Genomic DNA, 19,754 nt, shown 5'->3' with positions numbered 1-19,754 from the left:
TTTACTTGTAGGTATGTACTTCCTGTGCCAAATTACGTGCTATTACCCGCATGATTTGTATGCACGAAAATTGAATAATTTCTGTTTGTTGCCTGCTTCTGATATAATTTCAATACTAATTCTTTGTGTCTTCCATGACTGCCAGTCGAAATGGGTGTGCTTCTGTTGCCTGCCTGAGGTGCAGGAGGGTTTTGAATGTTCACTGGATTCCAAAGTCGATATCTGCAGCTGATTATCTTGGTCAATCAAAGCAGGAAGTACTTTAATCTCTATACAGGAGGGAATCAACATCTACATCTACATGGTTACTCTGCAATTCACACTGAAGTGCCTGGCAGAGGGTTGAATGAACCTGTTTCATACTATTTCTCCACCATTCCACTCTCAAATGGCGTGTAGGAAAAAGGAACACCTCAATCTTTCCATTGGAGCTCCGATTTCTCTTATTTTATTATTATGTTGATCATTTCGTCCTACATAGGTGGATGTCAAGAACATATTTGCCATCGGAAGAGAAAGCTGGCAACTGAAATTTCGTAAACAGATCTCGTCGCAAAGAAAACCGTCTGTTTCATTGACTGCCACACCAACTCGCGTATCATATCAGTGACTCTCTCACCCATATTGCGCGATAACACAAAACGAACTTCCCTTCTTTGCACTTTTTCGCTGTCCTCCGCCAATCATACCTGGTAAGGATCCCACACCGTGCAGCAATATTCCAGCAGAGGACGTACAAGTGTAATGTAGTCTCTCTTTGGTAGGTTTGTTGCATCTTCCGAGTTTCTGCCAACAAAGCGCAGTCTTTGTTTCGCCTTTCCCACAACATTATCTATGTGGTCATTCCAATTTAAGTTGCTCGTAATTGTAATCCCTAGGTATTAAGTCGAATTGACAGCCCTTAAATTTGTGCGATTTATCGTATACCCAAAATTTAGCGGATTCCTCTTAGTACCCATGTCGATGACCTCCCACTTTTCTTTGTTTGGTGCAAACTGACACTTCCCGCATCATACAGAAATTCTCTCTAGATCATTTTGTAATTGGAATTGATCGTCTGATGATTTTACTAGACGGTAAATTACAGCGTCATCTGCAAACAATCTAAGGGGGCAGCTCAGATTATCACCTAGATCATTTATGTAAATCAGGAACAGCAGAGGGCCTATGACACTACCTTGCGGAACGTCGTATACGACTTCTATTCTACTCGATGATTTGCCGTCTATCAGTATGAACTGTGACATCTCTGCAAGGAAATCAAGAATCCAGTCACACAACAGAGACGATACTTCATACGTATCAAATTTGATTAATACTGGATGTATACGTGGACAAGGAAAAAAATTCCCGGATTTTTCCCGGATTTCCCGCTTAAAAATACACTTTCTCCCGCGTGAAAACACTTTTTCCGTCTTAAGTGACAGTATATTTTCCCTCGGAAGTGCAAAACTTATCAATCCTTTGAATGGTTATGGTTTTGGACATGGGCGTAGAATGTAGTCAGCCAATAGCAACATCCCTGTTAAGCAGCGGTAACACACGAGTTAATGGCTTACATTAATATACATAGTGTTGCTACAAGAAAAGCAAAGCTTCCACATATAATATTGGTCACTAAGGTTAATAAGCTGCAAGAGAAGCTAATCTTTCGAGATAATGTTGATTTTTTGCGCGTGTTACACTTTAAGACACATCACACAAATGTGGCAGTAAAATTTTTAATAATGACATAAATGTCTGATCTCCAGGGTTCGAAATTCTTCTACATGGCTTGTCATTAAAGAGTTGATTTTTAGATGGAGTCAAACACTCTGATTTAAGAATTTCATGGTACATCCTCGCGCATAGTCCAACTTACGTTAAAAGATATTTACTTTGAAATTAATGCTTTTCAAACCAACATTCGCAATATTTTTCCACGACCTGCTGGAAACAGGTTCGTTCCAGCAGCTGCCGGAGAGCGCCAGGTAAGAGGCGCCCCGAGCTTGCGCAGCTAACATGACGTAGGAAGCCCGTATGTACGTACGTGGAACACATTAAAAGATCTTACATTACGTTGTAAAAGCAGTAAGACGTCACAGGGTACTCCAAGAGATCAGAATTTCGTGAACCATACTAAAATGTGCACATTTAAACTGCAACTTAAAGCGCACATTCGTATGTCCAGATTCAGATGTAAATTTTCTGGGAGTACCAGTACTGCAGTATCTCACGTTTGGTTCATTAGTATGGCATAATGCCGTTCGTGCTAGAAGATGAAAACTTGCACTTGAAATGCAGCGAACAGTTGAAACTAGCCAGTACTGTGAAATTAAACATTTCGTTTCAAATACATTGGATGCCTCTGCGGAAAAGGTTAATGAAAGCCAAATTTCTTTAGCAAAGAGACAAAAATAACTTCATTGTTCTGCAAGGCGATTGATGCTTGACTGTCAGAAACGTGGAAACAAATTAAAATCTGAAACTAATAATGTATATCAGCCTTCGGTAATTATGTGAATATATTTTAATTCACTTGATACCTCCCGGCCAAAGATACCCGTTTTGCTTTCATGTGACGCGAGAGTAAACGAAGGAGAAACAGGAAAACCACTGAACGTCAACACGGGCCACGTGGTGACTGCCCACTGTAGTTCAGACTTCTCTGCGCATCAGCCTCGCATCTACGATATTTGCGAACCGGTCAACACCAAAAAAATCGAATTTTCGAACGTACCCTAGGGCATCTTGTAAAACACATCATTCTGAAAAATTTGGAACAAAAACATACGTGTTCGAGAAAATATACGACATGTTATATGGTCTGAAGTGTGCCGAAGCGCAGTGCCACGGCTCTTCGTACAGCATTCTCCTATCGCACGTCACTGTATTTCACTCTGTGGAATTGAAACGGGTATATTTTGTAAGCGATGACATCAAACTATATTCAGGACTGTGGAAATAGAAATGTCCTGTGGTGCCTCTCCTGCTCCCAGTCAGCCAGTTTGACAGCCTGTCCCTCTTTATTTTTAAAAAAACTCGCCATTAATAGCGGATGGGAATATTTGTAATTGGGAGAACAAGAACTCTACAGAAAATTTGGACTCTTTATTGCCTAATAGCTAATAACTTCCTGTTTGCGTGACAAAAGTGAAATATAGGATGCATAAAACCAATATAGACAAGAGACAAGCAAGAAAGTACACATTTCAATACTTACCTCCTAGCATTTTTTCTCTCTAATCTTGCTACAGCTTTAAATGGCGTGCTTTTGCTTTCTGCACAAGAATCTATTACCTCACCAAAGTTGGTCAAACTTTTTGCTGCATGAAAATTCGAAATTTCGTTACCTAATACTGAAAAAGCTGTTAATACAAATAATACCCAAGACTGGTGTGGTTTCTGGATCTGATTACGTCTATTTTGTTGATGTATGCTAAATAAAACAAAACAGGCCTTTCTAATATTGTAGCAAATTTTATAACACACACACACACACACACACACACACACACACACACACACACACACACACTTACACACCAAATTAGCGAGACTGTATTGGCACAGATAGTCATTTTTAATACACGATAGAATATAATTCAGTAAGTACATATATCAAATGCCTATTAGGCCTACAACAAGCAAAAAGCTTTATGTTAGGAAATAGTTTCACATTTCATTCATACGCACCAGTTTCTCAAGCATGAGATCGGAAAGTAGTATTACGAAATTCTTATATAAATTAGGAATAGTCTCGTCCTTCCATAATTTGTGTGATGTCCCCGTTTATTCTGCTTCCTCGTTCTAACAATCTTGTCATCACCAATTCTGTGGACATTCCTGCTACTGTCAAAATTTGTTCGCCGATTAACTTCAGTAACACTGCCAGAATCACCGGTTTAGTTACCCCACGATTGTTCTGCCATTAGGCGTTGTTACAAATTCGTACAAAACGTTTTCTGCGTTACTTCCGAATCAGAACTTAAGCGGCTGCTAGCCAGGGGCTGTACAACTGGTCCTTACTAGTGTAGCAATCTGGGCAGAAAGTTTCTGTCAAAATTTCATTTTCTTGGATACAACGAGAAGATAATACGTAATCTTACCCACTTGTTATTCCTGCAGTCGTTTATTTCCATTCTGGTAGGCTGAATCTATGGATTTCCCTATGAATTATAAGAAAGCCGATCATCCGAAAACCCAATTAACCACATAATCAGACAGCGACTGGCATTTATCCGTTTGGCTTTACTCCGCTCAGCTCGTACGGCCCCATCCCCTTTTGTCTGCAGAAAGATTATTTTCTAGATGCGATTAGGATTCTCCTGACAGACATCACGTACACTACGCACACATTCAAAAATCAACTTACGATTCATTCAGAAATGAACTTAAAATGTGTTCAGAAACCAACAAGGATGCGTTTCAAAATCATATAAATGATTGATAGATCAACGTGCGCTGGATGCTAGGCGCTTTGTGAAACAAGTTTTTTTCCTTGAGAATATGAATTTGGCGCCCCCTTTTCCCGGTACCATCTAGCTGCTTGCTGCGACTGCTTGCACAGCGGAGAGCCACATTCCTGTAGCCAGAAGCGGGAGAATCTGCTTCTCAAACGCGACTCAACTGCGCATGCGCATGAGCTCGCTCGTAACTGCTAACACGAATGTAATGTAAACAGTTGTGACTTCACGGTCATCGGGGGGAATTTGTTGTTATGAAGTATTGCACAGCCTTCCCAAAGCCTTTGACACGTTTTGCTGTTGGCAGACGCTTGCACGAGGACTCTGTGTCGTCGTCGTCGTGTATGGCGCATTTCCTTTGCATTTTAAGTTATTTTGGTTTTTTTTCTCTCGTTAAGTTTCATTGTTGCAGTATTATTCTGCAGTTGCGGGATACAGTAATATCATTTGTTCTAACGGTTCTTGCCAGTCAAAATTACAGAAATTTAACTGAAAACTAAAACAATGAAAAATTCCCAGAATTCTAAAAAATTCCCGGGTTTTTCCTGGTTTTCTCCCGGATGAATAAGTTCCCGGGTTTTTCCCAGATCTCTCGGTTGTCCCGGGTCGTATACACCCTGTAGAAGATGAAAACGTGCCCTTGAAATGCAGCGAACAGTTGAAACTAGCCAATAGTGTGGAATTGAACACTTTGTTTCAAACAAACTGGCTGCCTCAGCGGAAAAGATCAATAAAAGCCGAATTACTTCAGCAAAGCGACAAAAGTAACTTCATTGTTCTGCAAGATAATTAATGCTTGACTGTCAGATAGGTGGAAATTGTATTAAAATCTGGAACTAATGACATATTTTAATCTTCCGTAATTGTGTGAATGTATTTTAATTCACTTGATATCTCCCAGCCACAGAAACCACTCTCTTTCATTTGACATGACAGCAGTGAACAAAGAGGAAACAGCAAAGTCACTAAATGTGAACACAGATCACCCCCCCTCCCCACTACAAGTCAACCTGATCTGCGCATCAACCCTGGATCTATGATATTTCCTCAACAATACGAATTTCCCCCCCTCGCCACAGAAATTGGCGCCTGGTTCAGATACTCCGGTTTGCTGCGTACAGAACCAACAGTGACATTCCTGTTTCCAGAAGCGGGAGAAGGTACTACTCAGACACGACTCAACTGCGCATGCGCGTGGTTCCGCTCGTAACTGCTTAAATGAATCTGATGTGAACAGTTGAGACTTAACGCTCATCGGAGGTACTTTGTTGTTACTAAGCACTGCATTGTCTTCCTACAGCCTTTCACACATTTTGCTGTTGGCAGACACTTGTATGAGCGCTGTGTGTTTTTTGTTTATATATGAAGCATTTCCTTTGGAATTTATATTTCATTCCCTCGTTCATATTTTGTTGCTGCAGTATTATTCTGCAGTAGCGGTATACAGTAATGTCCTTTGTTAGAGTATCGGTTATTACCAGTCAAAATGACAAAAAATTAACTGAAAACTAAATCAATGGAAAACTCCCGGGATTCTAGAAAATTCCCGTTTTTCCTGGTTTTCCTCCAGATGAAAAAATTCCTAGGTCTTTCCCGGATCTTCCGGGTCGTATACACCATGTAATAGTCTCTTGTTAGAAATGGTATCAAACCCTTCTGGAAATCTAAGAATATGGAATCGATCTTAGATCCCTTGTCGACAGCACTCCTTACTTCATGGGCATAAATAGCTAGCTGTGTTGCACAAGAACGATATTTTCTGAATCCGTGTTGGTTATGTATCGATAAGTCATTTTCTTCAAGGTGAGTCATAATGTTCGAGTACAGTATATTCTCCAAAATCCTACTGCAAATTGAGGTCAGTAGTATGCGTCTGTAATTCAATAGGTTACTCCTATTTCCTTTCTTGAGTATTGGTGTGACCTTTGCTACTTTCCAGTCTTTAGGAACAGACCATTCGCCAAGTGAACGGTTGTATATGATTGCTAAGAAAGGCACTATTGTGTCTGCATACTCTGAAAGGAACCTGATTCGTATTCCATCTGGACCAGAAGAGTTGCCTTTCTTAAGTGATTTGAGTTGCTTCACAACACCTAAAATATATACTTTTATGTCACTCACGCTAACAGCTGTTCTGGTTTCGCATTCTTGAATAGTTACTTTGCCTTTTTTCGTGAAGGAATTAAGGAAAACTCTATTTAGTAACTCCGCTGTAGTGGCACCACCATCATTGTGGAAACTATATATATATATATATATATATATATATATATATATATTTTTTCATTAGGACCAACTATCTTTGCCCACGTCGGTTGCTCATTTCTAAAAATAAAAGTTAACTATACCATGGAATTATGCAAAACGTCTCCTCGGTGAATGAAAACCACTACTCATCACACCTGGTGACCTCCATCATCAGTTGCAGGAAATTGTTTACGAGTGACGAGCCATACAGTGCTGTACGCATCTCCACTCAGCCACACCCACTGCATTTCTCACTTCTCGAGAGCAGATACCTCAACCATTAGACCAGCTGAGTGCGTTTGTTGGCGTAGATGGAATTACCGTTGTGGATGATGTTTTTTACCCATGGTTTGCAAACACTACCACCAGAGGTTCTCATGTACATCCTCTGCAGTAGGGTAACATCCACCGATTCGATTTCCCTTTTGCTACTCTTCCCACAAGTCCCCCGGGATAAACTCTAGTGCAAGTGTCGATGAGAAGCTGAGTCAGAAGTGGAGGTGTGCTCAGGCAGCCGACTGCTCAAGGAGACTGCCTGCAATAAGCAGCAAATCTGGGTTCCTGTTACAGTGCGGCACAGATTTCCAATAGTCACTACAGATGTAACTGACCAGGGAACCATTTAAGGAATATTCGAATTACATTTTAAGACATACCCAAAACAATCTGTATCCTCATTACTGTACTAAATATTAACTTTTTGTCATTATTACTTGTATTTCTGTTTACCTTATTTTCGCCATTTCTTACTCAGTGTCTTCAACAGCTTATATCTACAACCATTCACATACGTTTTGTTGAGTGCAATTGTGTGAAAAATCCTGTTTCCACACGCATTTAATTCAGAATCAATTTGTAAGACACACAATCGTCACTAAAAACAAAATCTAGATTCAACACATCAATATAAAAAGAATCTTTGGGAATGGGTATGATTTGAATGGGACACTTCCTACGTAACTACAGTTGAGTGACTCTGAACTGAACGTAATTCTCACTGCAAATGCAGAGAACGAGAAATGTTCTGCATATGTGCTCAATCTTCAAAATATCATAGCCAAAAAAGTGAGAAAGGAGTAATGTTTAATGGCAACTGTAACCTCTATCCAAAAACTGAAGGAATCTGTATTTTATTTTATTTACTATATCGGCTGGTTAATGCCAAAATAAGCAGTACTCTGAGGGTAAGACTTGGGCACGTGTGGCAACACAACTCACCGGAAGCGAGAGACGGCTGCGTCATCAGGTGGAGGGGTGTGTCGGGCAGACGTGGGAGGCGCAGCTGCAGCAGGAGTCCGGCTGTGGCCGCTGTGGGGTTGACAGTCAGAGTTGGGGGTGGACCCGCCCCCTGTGGCGGTCGGCGAGCTGCACAGAGAAACACTGTGTGGGTGGGCGTGTTCACACAGGGGCTCACTGCAGGCGATACAGCTGAAGGACTGTCCACCGGGGCAACAGAACACACAGTGCCAACAACACCAGCCCCTCACTTAACGTGACTGTGCCACCAATTAAATGGTCTTTTTCTGCACTACTTCTGCTATATTCCCCACTGGCGTAGCTTAAGATGCAAAACAACAAATTGTTCAAAATGAAGCACAAACCAAATTCCAAACATAAGGGCCAACAATTTTGCTGCCCTGACAGAACAACTATCAGACAGAATTTACAAGCAGTTAAAGTCAACTGGCTGCTACTTTTGGTTGTGAGGTAATTTGAAAACTGATATATGGTTGCTAAATTATATCACAGGAGGAAGAGAGAGAGAGAGAGAGAGAGAGAGAGAGAGAGAGAGAGAGAGAAACAAACTGATAAGTTGGGGTATCAACTTACTGTTGAAACTATATGGTCATGGATATGCACGCGCTGTTTGATGTGAAGCCCGAGGGAATGAAGAAGATGGACAAGAATTACAAGAGCTATGCTATAAAAGTTATCAAGAGTATATTCAAAATCTGCATTTGAGTAAAGCAAATAGAACTGTATATATGCATGTACTGTCTCCACAATTCGATTAATTGAAAAGACAGCAGTGGTGATGTGTTTCTTAAACAACAATTTTCGTGTTGAGCAGTTTGCAGTAGAGGTCACCATTAAAAGAAAAAATATGGGTTACACAGTGTATGCAATTTTATCTGATGGACAATGTTTACAACTTGTGAAGTAACCTGTAGTCTATTTAATATGGATTTTTTTTTAAATTCGAAAGGAAACAAAATAGACTTGTATGGAGCATATGTATCCGAGAGACAGAGGCAACAAATGATAGATGGATGAAAACGTCACATCAATACTGACGTTGTGGGAGATATGTCGTACACCTGTAGGTGGACAGCGAATATAATCTGCTGTATCCCAGTAGCGGAAAACCTCATAGGATTCCGTGGACGACCTCTGGTAACGCCATAGGGAACTTCAAACACGACAGGGGGGCAGAGATTTCCTGTCTGCTTTGTAAAAGGGAATGCACGGAAAAAATTCGGGGCGATAGCTGAACAGAGACGAGAAGGAAATGTGATTGTAAGGCACAGCCTTGAGTGTGACAATGTTACTGTGCTGGCTGGAGTATTCTCTTCTTGTTTGCCCCCAGTGTGCATGAGTAGCCCCAGTGCTCATAGCTCCTGCTTGACTGGATATCTCAGGGAGTCACACCCTGCTCTTTGGGGCCAGTCACCCAGGGGTAGCGTCTTTTTCAGTAATCAGGAAAGTCCTCAGTCCCAGGTTTGAACCTCACCATCACTTGAATTTGAATACGAATAATCAGCATTGGTGTCTGAAGACTTCCAGCATCAGGTGTCACCCTCTTTCAGCCAACAGCCTTTCCAAAGAGGGCGGAGGGGCCGACAGAGGTTCAGGGCACACTCTTTCCATTGAGGCCTGAAACTGGTCCTAAATGAGGAAGAATTGGCAATGATCAACAACATGAGAATGCACAAGGCAATGTAAACCACTGCTTAAAGATACATAACGTCCGTCAATGAGGCATGTGATTCATTGAGTCTGTGCTGTACAGACTCTCCATTGGCAAGACTAGTCCCCCATTCAAACCTCCAGGCGAGGAGGCACAAGGGGGAGGTGACCATGGGAAAAAAGTTGAGTAATCAGCAAAAGGATAACGTTCTACGAGTCGTCATGTGGAAAGTAAGGAATTTGTATGTGGTTGAGAAGCTAGAAAATAAGAAAAGGGAAATGCTGAGGACGTATCTAGCTGTAGTGGGTGTCAGTGACGCGTAAAGGAAAGAAAAGTAAAGGAAAGGAAAGGATTTCTGGTCATATGAGAATAGGGTAGTAGCAACAGCAAGAGATAAGAGTAGGATTCAGTATCAATAGAAAGGCAGGGCAGAAAGTGAGATACTGTGAACGGATGAGTATAGATGTTCTCGTGAGAATCGAAAGCAAACCAACAACATGCATAGTTCAGGTATACATGATGACGTCTCAAGTTGAAGGTGAAGAGAGAGAAAGTATGAGGATATTGAACAGGTAATTCGGTACATATGTGATAGTCATGGAGGGATTGAAACGCAACCGTAGGCGAAGGAGTAGAAGAAATGGTTACACGAGAATATGTACTTGATAATAGGAATAGGAGAGAAGTAAGGCTAGTTAAGTTCAATAGTAAATTTATCCTAGTAATAGCTGGTATAGTCTATTCAAGAATCTTGAGACAAGGGGGTATACTTGAGAAAGGACCGAAACATGGGAGGTTTAAAGTCAGATTTTGAAATCAGATACTGGACTGTAAAGCATACCCAGGAGTAGATTTAGACTCATAACAATTTAGCTATGATGAAGAGTAGGCTGAATTTTACGAGACTCGTCAGGAGCAATCGATGTACAAAGAAGTGGAATACAGTAGTACTAAGGAAAGAAGAGATGAGATTTATGTTCTCTGAGGCTACAGATACTGCGATAATTAACAGCTCAATAGTTGGAAAGAAAAACGTAGGTACAAAGAAGGTAACTGCGAAGAAACCATGGGAAACATAAGAAATCCTTCAGTTGATCAATCAAAGACAGAAGTTCAAAAATATTCAGGAAAATTCAGTAATTGAGAAGTATGTCACTTAAGGATGAAATTAATAGGAAGTGCAGAGAAGCTAATGTGAAATGACTGCACGAAAAATGTGAAGAAATCAAAGAAGAAATGATTCTTGGGAAGACTGACGCAGCATATAGAAAATTCAAAGCAATCTTCCACGGAATTAAAAGCAAGCGTGGTAACATGAAGCGCACAATGGGAATTCCAGTGTTAAATACAGAGGCGAGATCGGATAGTTGGAAAGAGTACACTGAAGGCCTCTCTGATTGGAACAACTTGTCTGATGGCGTGACAGAAGAACAAGCAGGAGTCGGTATGGAAAATATTGGTGATTAGAATCAGATTTTGAAAGCGCTTTGGAAAATTTAAGATCAAAGAAGGCAAAAGGTATAGACAACATTCAATCAGAAAAGGTATAGACAACATTCAATCAGAAGTTCTAAAATCATTGGAGGAGGTGGCAAAAGGTCTATTCTCACTGTTGTGTAGAATGTATGAGTCTGGCAATATACAATCTGACTTTGAGAGAAATATAATCTGCACGATTTGGAAGACTGCAAGAGCAGAGAAGTGTGAGAATTATCGCACAATCAGCTTAACAGCTCAAGCATCCCAGTTGCTAAGAAGGACAATACACAGGAGAACGGAAAAGAAAATTGACGTTCCTAACGTTCATAGGATTTGTGGTCCTGGCGAAAGCGTTCGGCAATCTCAAATGTTGCAAGATGTTTGAAATTCTGAGAAAAATACGGGTAAGGCAGAGGAAAAGAGTAATTTGCAATATGTACAAGAGACAAGAAGGTAAAATAACAGTGGAAGACCAAGAGCGAAGTATTCGGGTTAAAAAGGGTGTCAGACAGGGATGTAATCTTTCGCCTCTACTGTTCAATCTATATACCGAAGAAGCGATGACGGAAATAAAGGAAAGATTGAAGAGTGGAATTAAAATTCAGGGTGAAATGATATAAGATTTGTTGATGACTGATTCCCTCACTGACTGTGAAGAAAAATTACAGGGTTTGCTGAATGGAATGAACAGTCTAATGAGTACAGAACAGGGAATCAGTAAATCAGAGAAAGGCGAAATTGATAGAAGCAGTAGAAGTGAAAACAGCGAGAGACTTAGCATCGTGACTGATGATCAGTAATTAGATCAAGTTAGGGTGTTACGCAACGTAGGCAGCAAAGAAACCCACGACGAACAAAGGACGACGTCAAATTCACACTAGCGCTGCCAAAAAGGGAATCGTGCTTACCTGGCTTCTGCTGGTGGCTCACCGAGCATACTGCTGACTTCAATGACTTCTTGTGGGTACTCGAGCACAGCGTCCGCCCAGCCCCGCGTGGCCATCACCTGCAGGTGGTCCTTTATGAAGGCGACGGCAGCCCTGGTGGCGTCCGGGCACGAGTGCCTCACTGCCCTGACGGCCGTCGCCGCTGCGGTCTCGACGGCCAACTGCGAGATCAGCTGCCGCTCGCAGGCAGCCTTCAGGGCCGACAAGCCGTACTTGTCGGCCGCCGAGAGCAGCTGGGCGGCCGTGTCGGGCAGCTGGGGGGCCTGCAGGGTATACGTGTAGGCCACCAGGAGCCTCAGCACCGGGCCCTCCACGTCGTCGATGCTCACCTGGCCGCAGCTGGCCTCCAGCATGTCGTGCGCGAACATCGCTGCGAACACGGGGCTCGCGGCCGCCAACACGGCCCTGTGAGCCGCCACCCTCGTCTCGCCCGCCACCAGCGTCACCAGGGCGCCGTCACCCCCGTCTACCAGGGCGGCCAGGGCCTCGGTTGTGGTGTTCTGAACCTCCGTAACTGCCGACATGGTGGGTGGTCCTGAAACACAGTGCCACTGAGCAGCCCTCACACTGCATCCTCAACACTTGTACGAGGCGCATGCATACCTGTGTGAAACAACAGCTGATAAAAGTGTTGTACACCCTAAATCGATTGCAACGTCACCAGTTTCCTTCAAATGACAAGGGCCCGTACTGCTTCGTGATCACCTAAGGTTTGTAACTACCAGCGCGGTGCTACGATAGACTGCTTTCACCTTCTAAAAATGTTATCGTTCTCAGTCAAAAGATGGTTTATTTATGTCATAGCAAAAAAATTGGCGAAGCAACAAACGTCTTTCAGCCCTAAAGTTACAGGACTTCTATTTAAATCCAAGCTCGTGGCACCTCTGAGAAAAATTTTCTTCCTCCTTATCTCAGGTTCCTCAGATCCGTGACACCTCATCAGAAGCAATGTACATGTAATGCAGAAATCGGTTTCCTCGGTGAATGTCTCAGGGTAGGCACGATTAAACTTTACAGGCCGCCTTGACTGAGCGGTTCTAGGCGCTTCAATCTGGAACCGCGCGCCTGCTACGGTCGCAGGTTCTAATCCTGCCTCGGGTATGGATGTGTGTGACGTCCTTAGGTTTAAGTAGTTCTAGGTTCTATTGGACTGGACCTCCGATGTTAAGTCCCATAGTGCTCAGAGCCATTTGAACCGTTCTGAACCACTGTAAGAGTCTAAATTCATTAGTAAGTTTAACTCTCCTTTTAACAGATTGATATCTGTGTCTTCTTTCTTAAGAAAAAGATTCAGCGCCCACCTCCGTGGTAAACAATGCTGCATAATACAATCATAAATCATGTCGCCATTTTATCCGAATGTTGCAAGCTATGGTGTACCCAGGTATTTCCAGGTTGAGCAGTTTAGGAATTAAACTCGTTGCCTCCATTTCCAGAACGTGTGTTATGGAACTTTCGCACAAATATATATTTATATCTCCTTTTGGCGTGGACGTGTTTGTATAGCATCTTTGCCCCACAGAACGTTCGGATGGTTATTAGATGACAGATACGTCATGGTTAAACCAAAGTAAGCTCTATCACAGCTCCGACATCACTCTTGACTCTCCTGGTGGTATGAGGGGGCAAACGACGGAGTCAGTGAAACAGTTCCCCACCCTACAATGTAAACTGGTTTCCTAGATTCAGACAAATGGGTTTCGCGAGCACGGCGTCCACTTTTTTCGAATCGTCCCGAATTAGCACCTCCATTCCACCAGCGTAAGAGGTCTGCCGGACCGTTACGGTGCCGGGAGAGCGCCTAAGGATTCGTCCCAAGGCTTCTCTCACGCCAGCTCGACGTGACTCGACGCCGAGGCAGTGCTGTACAGAGCGTAGCGCCGGAGGTCAGCGCAGGGTCGCAGGCCAACACGTACACTGCAGGCTTCTGGAAGCCACCCGACCAACCCGAGCCTTCCTTTCCCATCCCTCATTAGTTAGTTGTACATTTGCTTGCGTTTTATATCGCTTTGCGGTTTTTTTCGCCTCCCCATACCAAGTATGCACTCAATGTTATAGGCTCAAAACTTTGGACACTGGCGTTGTAATCGCATAATGAACGACTTTTTACTGTTGTTTAAAGGTGTTGTTACCGTATTTTCCTACATCCAAGTGGTGCTGCATGTAAATAAACGAAGCGGTAAAAGCTGTAAAGCGGTTTACATTTCCATACAGTCTTCGAGCATCGATATGTTCCTCGTCTAAGAATCAGACGTCATTGTCTTATAAATCTTTAATGTATCCTGAGATCAGTGGTGTAGTATTCTACTTTATTGTGACACTTGCAATCCGACTGTAGTTTACACTGAGCTTCCACAGAGTCTTTCACTCAAACGGTTTTCTAGGTCATCACAAATTTGCCGAGATACTGAGCGGGATCGCGTCTGAATTATTAGTAGACAGAGCCATGGTCCCGATCACCTTCAGCATATTTTGGAGACACAATCTTCGTGCGTGTCTGCGCCATGTAACCGGCAGAGAAACGTGTGTGAAATGCAAGTAGTGGACTGGATATGCAGGGCGCGGCGGTGAGACACTCTGGACTCACATTCGGGAGGACAGTGGTTCGACCACACACCATGCAGTGGTCTGCAGCAGGTCTGCAGACCAAGGGCGAATGAGTGGATGTGGCTGCTTGTCATTTGTGTCTTCTGCACCGGTTTTGTGTTTGCTGTCCACCCACACAGGTTTTTCTTCATAGAGTCTCTCTCAATCGGAGTGCCGTGATGGTGCCCTGGGAGAGGCATGACCTTTAAGGTAGCCCTACCGGTCTTCATTACCGAATGTTCCACAAATTGCAACAGGTATTTACTTGTCGGTGTGTCGTTTCCCAGGAAAACCGTGAGGAAGTGGTTTCATTTCGTCCATCATTAAAGTTGTTTACTAGCTTTCCAATGAGTACAACGTGCATTAAACTACTTTTCAATATTTGTATAACTTCCAGTGGTGGCGATGTTTTCTTCTACAGTGTAATTTCCGTGAGTGGGTCACACAAGTCAAACGATTTCACGTTGCCATCAATTTGGAATCTTTACAGTCGTCTCATCAGTATGAATTGCAGACTTCTTTATCCTTTTTCCATCCAAATTAGGAATTAATCAGCGAAAGTACTCGACGCCCTCTTGAAGGTTTTTTATTAATGAGAAAACATTTGACAGCTTTTGATATTAGTGTATCACTTTCTTCCACCCCTCAGGGGCGTTTTTGATGTGATGGGGCCTTCCACTGTAATTCCACGTGTCTGATGGCATCTGGTCTTTATCAACCAACTGGTCCAGAAATAGGCAAATAATCGACGAAACTAGTTTTTCAGACAGTATTTTCTGAATAGACGGCCAACCATGATCCAATATTTCTAAGACAATATATCGTACTCTGTATAGATTGTTAGATAACAATGTCTTTCTTCATTTTTCTTAAGAGGGGGACTTCTTTCCACGTCGTTGATTGAAATGAAGATTGCAACTCGTAATCTCTGGTTCAGGAAATAAATTTCCAGCTGATTGGAATGGACATTAGCAACTTCCAGAGTCATTATGAGAGAAGAAGGTTCCATCCGAGCACATTTTCATTTGTTAAGTAATAATAAATATTAGGACTATGTAGTACGTATCAAATAGTGAGGTGCATTCTGACTCCTAACATGTACACAATTGTCTTTCATGATTCAAACAAACTGTTAGTGGTTAAATTGTGCTCTAAGCAAAATCCCCCCCCCCCCCATGAACCATGGACCTTGCCGTTGGTGGGGAGGCTTGCGTGCCTCAGCGATACAGATAGCCGTACCGTAGGTGCAACCACAACGGAGGGGTATCTGTTGAGAGGCCAGACAAACGTGTGGTTCCTGAAGAGGGGCAGCAGCCTTTTCAGTAGTTGCAAGGGCAACAGTCTGGATGATTGGCTGATCTGGCCTTGTAACAATAACCAAAACGGCCTTGCTGTGCTGGTACTGCGAACGGCTGAAAGCAAGAGGAAACTACAGCCGTAATTTGTCCCGAGGGCATGCAGCTTTACTGTATGATTAAATGATGATGGCGTCCTCTTGGGTAAAATATTCCGGAGGTAAAATAGTCCCCCATTCGGATCTCCGGGCGGGGACTACTCAAGAGGATGTCATTATCAGGAGAAAGAAAACTGGCGTTCTACGGATCGGAGCGTGGAATGTCAGATCCCTTAATCGGGCAGGTAGGTTAGAACATTTAAAAAGGGAAATGGATAGGTTAAAGATAGATATAGTGGGAATCCGTCACGTTTGGTGGCAGGAGGAACAAGACTTTTGGTCAGGTGAATACTGGGTTATAAATACAAAATCAAATAGGGGTAATGCAGGAGTAGGTTTAATAATGAATAAAAAAAGGAGTGTTTGTAGAATACTACAAACAGCATAGTGAACGCATTATTGTGGCCAAGATAGACACGAAGTCCATGCCTACTAGCTCTGCACATGACGAAATTGATCAATTGTATGATGAGATCAAAGAAATTATTCAGCTAGTGCAGGGAGACGAAAATTTAATAGTCATGGGTGACTGGAATTCGAGAGTAGGAAAAGAGAGAGAAGGAAACATAGCGGGTGAATATGGATTGGGGGTAAGAAATTGAAGAGGAATCCGTCTGGTAGAATTTTGCACAGAGCATAACTTAAACATAGCTAACACTTTGTTCAGGAATCATGAAAGAACTCTGTATACATGGAAGAACCCTGGAGATACTAAAAGGTTTCAGAAAGATTATATAATGGTGAGACAGATTTAGGAACCAGGCTTCAAATTGTAAGACATTTCCAGGGGCACATGTGGACTCTGATCTCAATCTATTGGTTATGAACTGTAGACTGTAGACTGAAGAAACTGCAAAAAGATGGGAATTTAAGGAGATGGGACCTGGATAAACTGAAAGAACCAGAGGTTGTACAGAGTTTCAGGGAGAGTATAAGGGAACAATTGACAAGAATGGGGGAAATAAATACAGTAGAAGAAGAATGGGTAGCTCTGAGGGATGAAGTAGTGAAGGCAGCGGAGGATCAAGTAGGTAAAAAGACGAGGTCTAGTAGAAATCCGTGGGTAACAGAAGAGATACTGAATTTGATTGATGAAAGGAGAAAATATAAAAATGCAGTAAATGAAGGAGGCAAAAAGGAATACAAACGTCTCAAAAATGAGATCGACAGGAAGCGCAAAATGGTTAAGCAGTGATGCCTAGAGGACAAATGTAAGGATGTAGAGGCTTATCTCACTAGGGTAAGATAGATACTGCCTACAGGAAAACTAAAGAGAGCTTTGGAGAAAAGAGCCACTTGTATGAATATCAAGAGCTCAGATGGAAAACCAGTTCTAAGCAAAGAAGGGAAAGCAGAAAGATGGAAGGAGTATATAGAAGGTCTGACTGTTATTTTATGCTGTTGAGTTTCTTAGATGAGCCTTACAGCCTACACAATCCGTTCTGACAGAAGAAAAGCGCTAATATCCATCGTGATTCTGCTAATTGATTCTTACTTTCTTCTCTGACAACACTGGATCTGTGTGACTTCGTGCTATAGAGTATAGCAGTAAGGGTGCTCCCTGCTTCCTCGTAACGTTGATGACATCCTGTGACACATTGTTTCCTTAACAGGCCAGCGTTCATATAAGTCCAACTTCCTTCCGTTCAAAGTATCGTTACACTCTTTCTATGGCAGGTAGACCACAAGGCATGAGGACACGTTCTGCTAGAGACAGGAATTCCTCGCCCTCTTCTTGCTTGCTTCACATGACTGATCATAGCGGACGAAAAGTGCACCTCCAGCCGATTTCTCCGTCGCTACTATTCCAGAAACAGCAGGTGTATGACTTGACACTACAGTGTCTTTCACAGGGCAAGACAATGTTTTGTTTAGAATTTTTATAGTACTGCGAACTTTTTACATTCTGCTAGCTAATGAATCTGGCACAATGTGTACGGTGTGGGTGAAAGTCGTTTTGACAAAATGTTTAGGGAAACAGTTGTTTACAGGAAACTATTTTTCTTAAAGTCAGAAATGACGCCTCGAGGATATTAACACATTGTAGTAGTGTGAACTACGACAATTATTCTCTCTCTCTCTCTCTCTCTCTCTCTCTCTCTCTCTCTCTCTCTCTTTGTTAAATAAGCCCAATCCCTCGTAGGTATTCGGCCGACAAGTATAGATATCCGACACTATGACGTGAAAAGTAATTTCAGCTCTGAATTTTATGTACGGAAATTTGCTTGCTGGTTACCTCTGTGTACTTGCATGCCAAGAAATGTGGCAACTCGACACAATCGTGCCCCAAAGCTCATTAAAAATGAGGGAGAAAACATAAATATTGCCTGTTCTCTTTCAGCTGTGTTGCGAACCGTCGTGTTTATAATTTAATTACTAGCACCTACTGTTAAACTTTGCCTGTAATGTCTGAATTCATTTGAGAATAGACGTAGAATTTAAGGCTTGCCTGCTCAGCAGGCAATGAAACGTATTAATCATTTAATTCGTCGTATGATTCTAGTCAGCAGAGGATAAACTGTTCTCTCTTGCTGGACTGAAACGAGTTTTAACAGCTGTTGTAGCAGAGAGAGAGAGAGAGAGAGAGAGAGAGAGAGAGAGAGAGAGAGAGAGAGAGAGTATAAACATTGCCGTGTTTGTAAATAGTAAAGTCTCCAACATGGAGGAGGAGGAGGAGAGGACCATTGTTGTGGGACAGACGGAAGAAGTAGCATAGTTTGCAAAGGAAAAATGAAACACGATCATATTGTGGCGAAAGCATTTGAAACTACTCTTTTAGATGATTTCAATAGAACTATGGCTCGCAGTTAATTTTTGCTTACACAAAATATTTTGAAAATATCGATTCCGAAGATATTTGCATGCATTACCAACAATAGATGCGTCGAAGAATAACATTAACGAACGTTGCCTTCTACAGCAACTTTCCGAAGGCCATTTTTGAATGTGTACTGATTTGTCATTTGTATTATTTGCTAAATTTTAGATTTGTTGAATTATGAGAAGATTTTTGTCTGTGTAACCAGTGACAATTTTTTGTTTGTAGGATATGGATTTCTTGTAGGATATGGATTTCAAGTGGGCAGATTCTGATACGAAGGTATTTTCAAGAGATATGGGGTTAAGACTCTTGGTTTGAATTTAAATGAATGATGTTTTTTGGACATCGTGTAAATTAACCGTTGGAAGATATGTTAATTTCGTTCCAGTCGACTCCGCCCACGAGAGTTCATAAATATTAACTTCTAGTAAGAGAGCAAATGAATTAATTCAGTAGTTAACACGGAATATGCATGGCTTCGGTTAATTGTACAAGATTCTTGACGTCAGCCAGAGTTTGTTTCTATGAGAGATGTTCTAGAGCTGGGGACTACATACCGTTGAACGCAGGATCGGAAAGAAGGTGCCGAGGTCTTTCTCTCCTGCACATTCTTTGCCCACAAACGAATTAGTACAAATAGAGCTTAGGATTAGTGGAAATGGAAGCCTAAATAGGTATTATGAGCGTGCAACTGAAGACTGTCACTTTTTACAATCACCACCCTACCCAGTCCTCTGTAATAAGTTCAATATATTATGTCTTTTATAGACCATTTCCCCTCGATCGCTGCTTCCAGTGTCAAACCAAGTACACTGAATACCAACCTTTCCGTAAAGTTAGCCTGTGGCCATCCTTTGACTTGTGCTTC

At 42.2% G+C, this 19,754-nt stretch overlaps 1 protein-coding gene across 1 annotated transcript in view; it reads right to left on the bottom strand.

Moving 5' to 3' along the window:
- The window catches only part of LOC126426703 (ankyrin-3-like), a 501,231-nt gene that overhangs the window by 1,625 nt on the left and 479,852 nt on the right, over nucleotides 1-19,754 (bottom strand). Inside the window, exons 2-3 of the mRNA XM_050088624.1 lie at nucleotides 11,988-12,561; nucleotides 7,911-8,057 (exon numbers count right to left, since the gene is read on the bottom strand). Of these exons, the coding sequence (XP_049944581.1) occupies nucleotides 7,911-8,057; nucleotides 11,988-12,550 (710 nt within the window). The 5' untranslated portion in view covers nucleotides 12,551-12,561. The remainder of the gene's footprint in view (nucleotides 1-7,910; nucleotides 8,058-11,987; nucleotides 12,562-19,754) is intronic.

Source organism: Schistocerca serialis, chromosome 11, assembly GCF_023864345.2.
Source record: "Schistocerca serialis cubense isolate TAMUIC-IGC-003099 chromosome 11, iqSchSeri2.2, whole genome shotgun sequence".
Lineage (NCBI taxonomy): Eukaryota > Metazoa > Arthropoda > Insecta > Orthoptera > Acrididae > Schistocerca > Schistocerca serialis.
The sequence above is the reverse complement of the archived record's forward strand: the minus strand, read 5'-3'. Positions and strand labels throughout refer to the sequence as shown.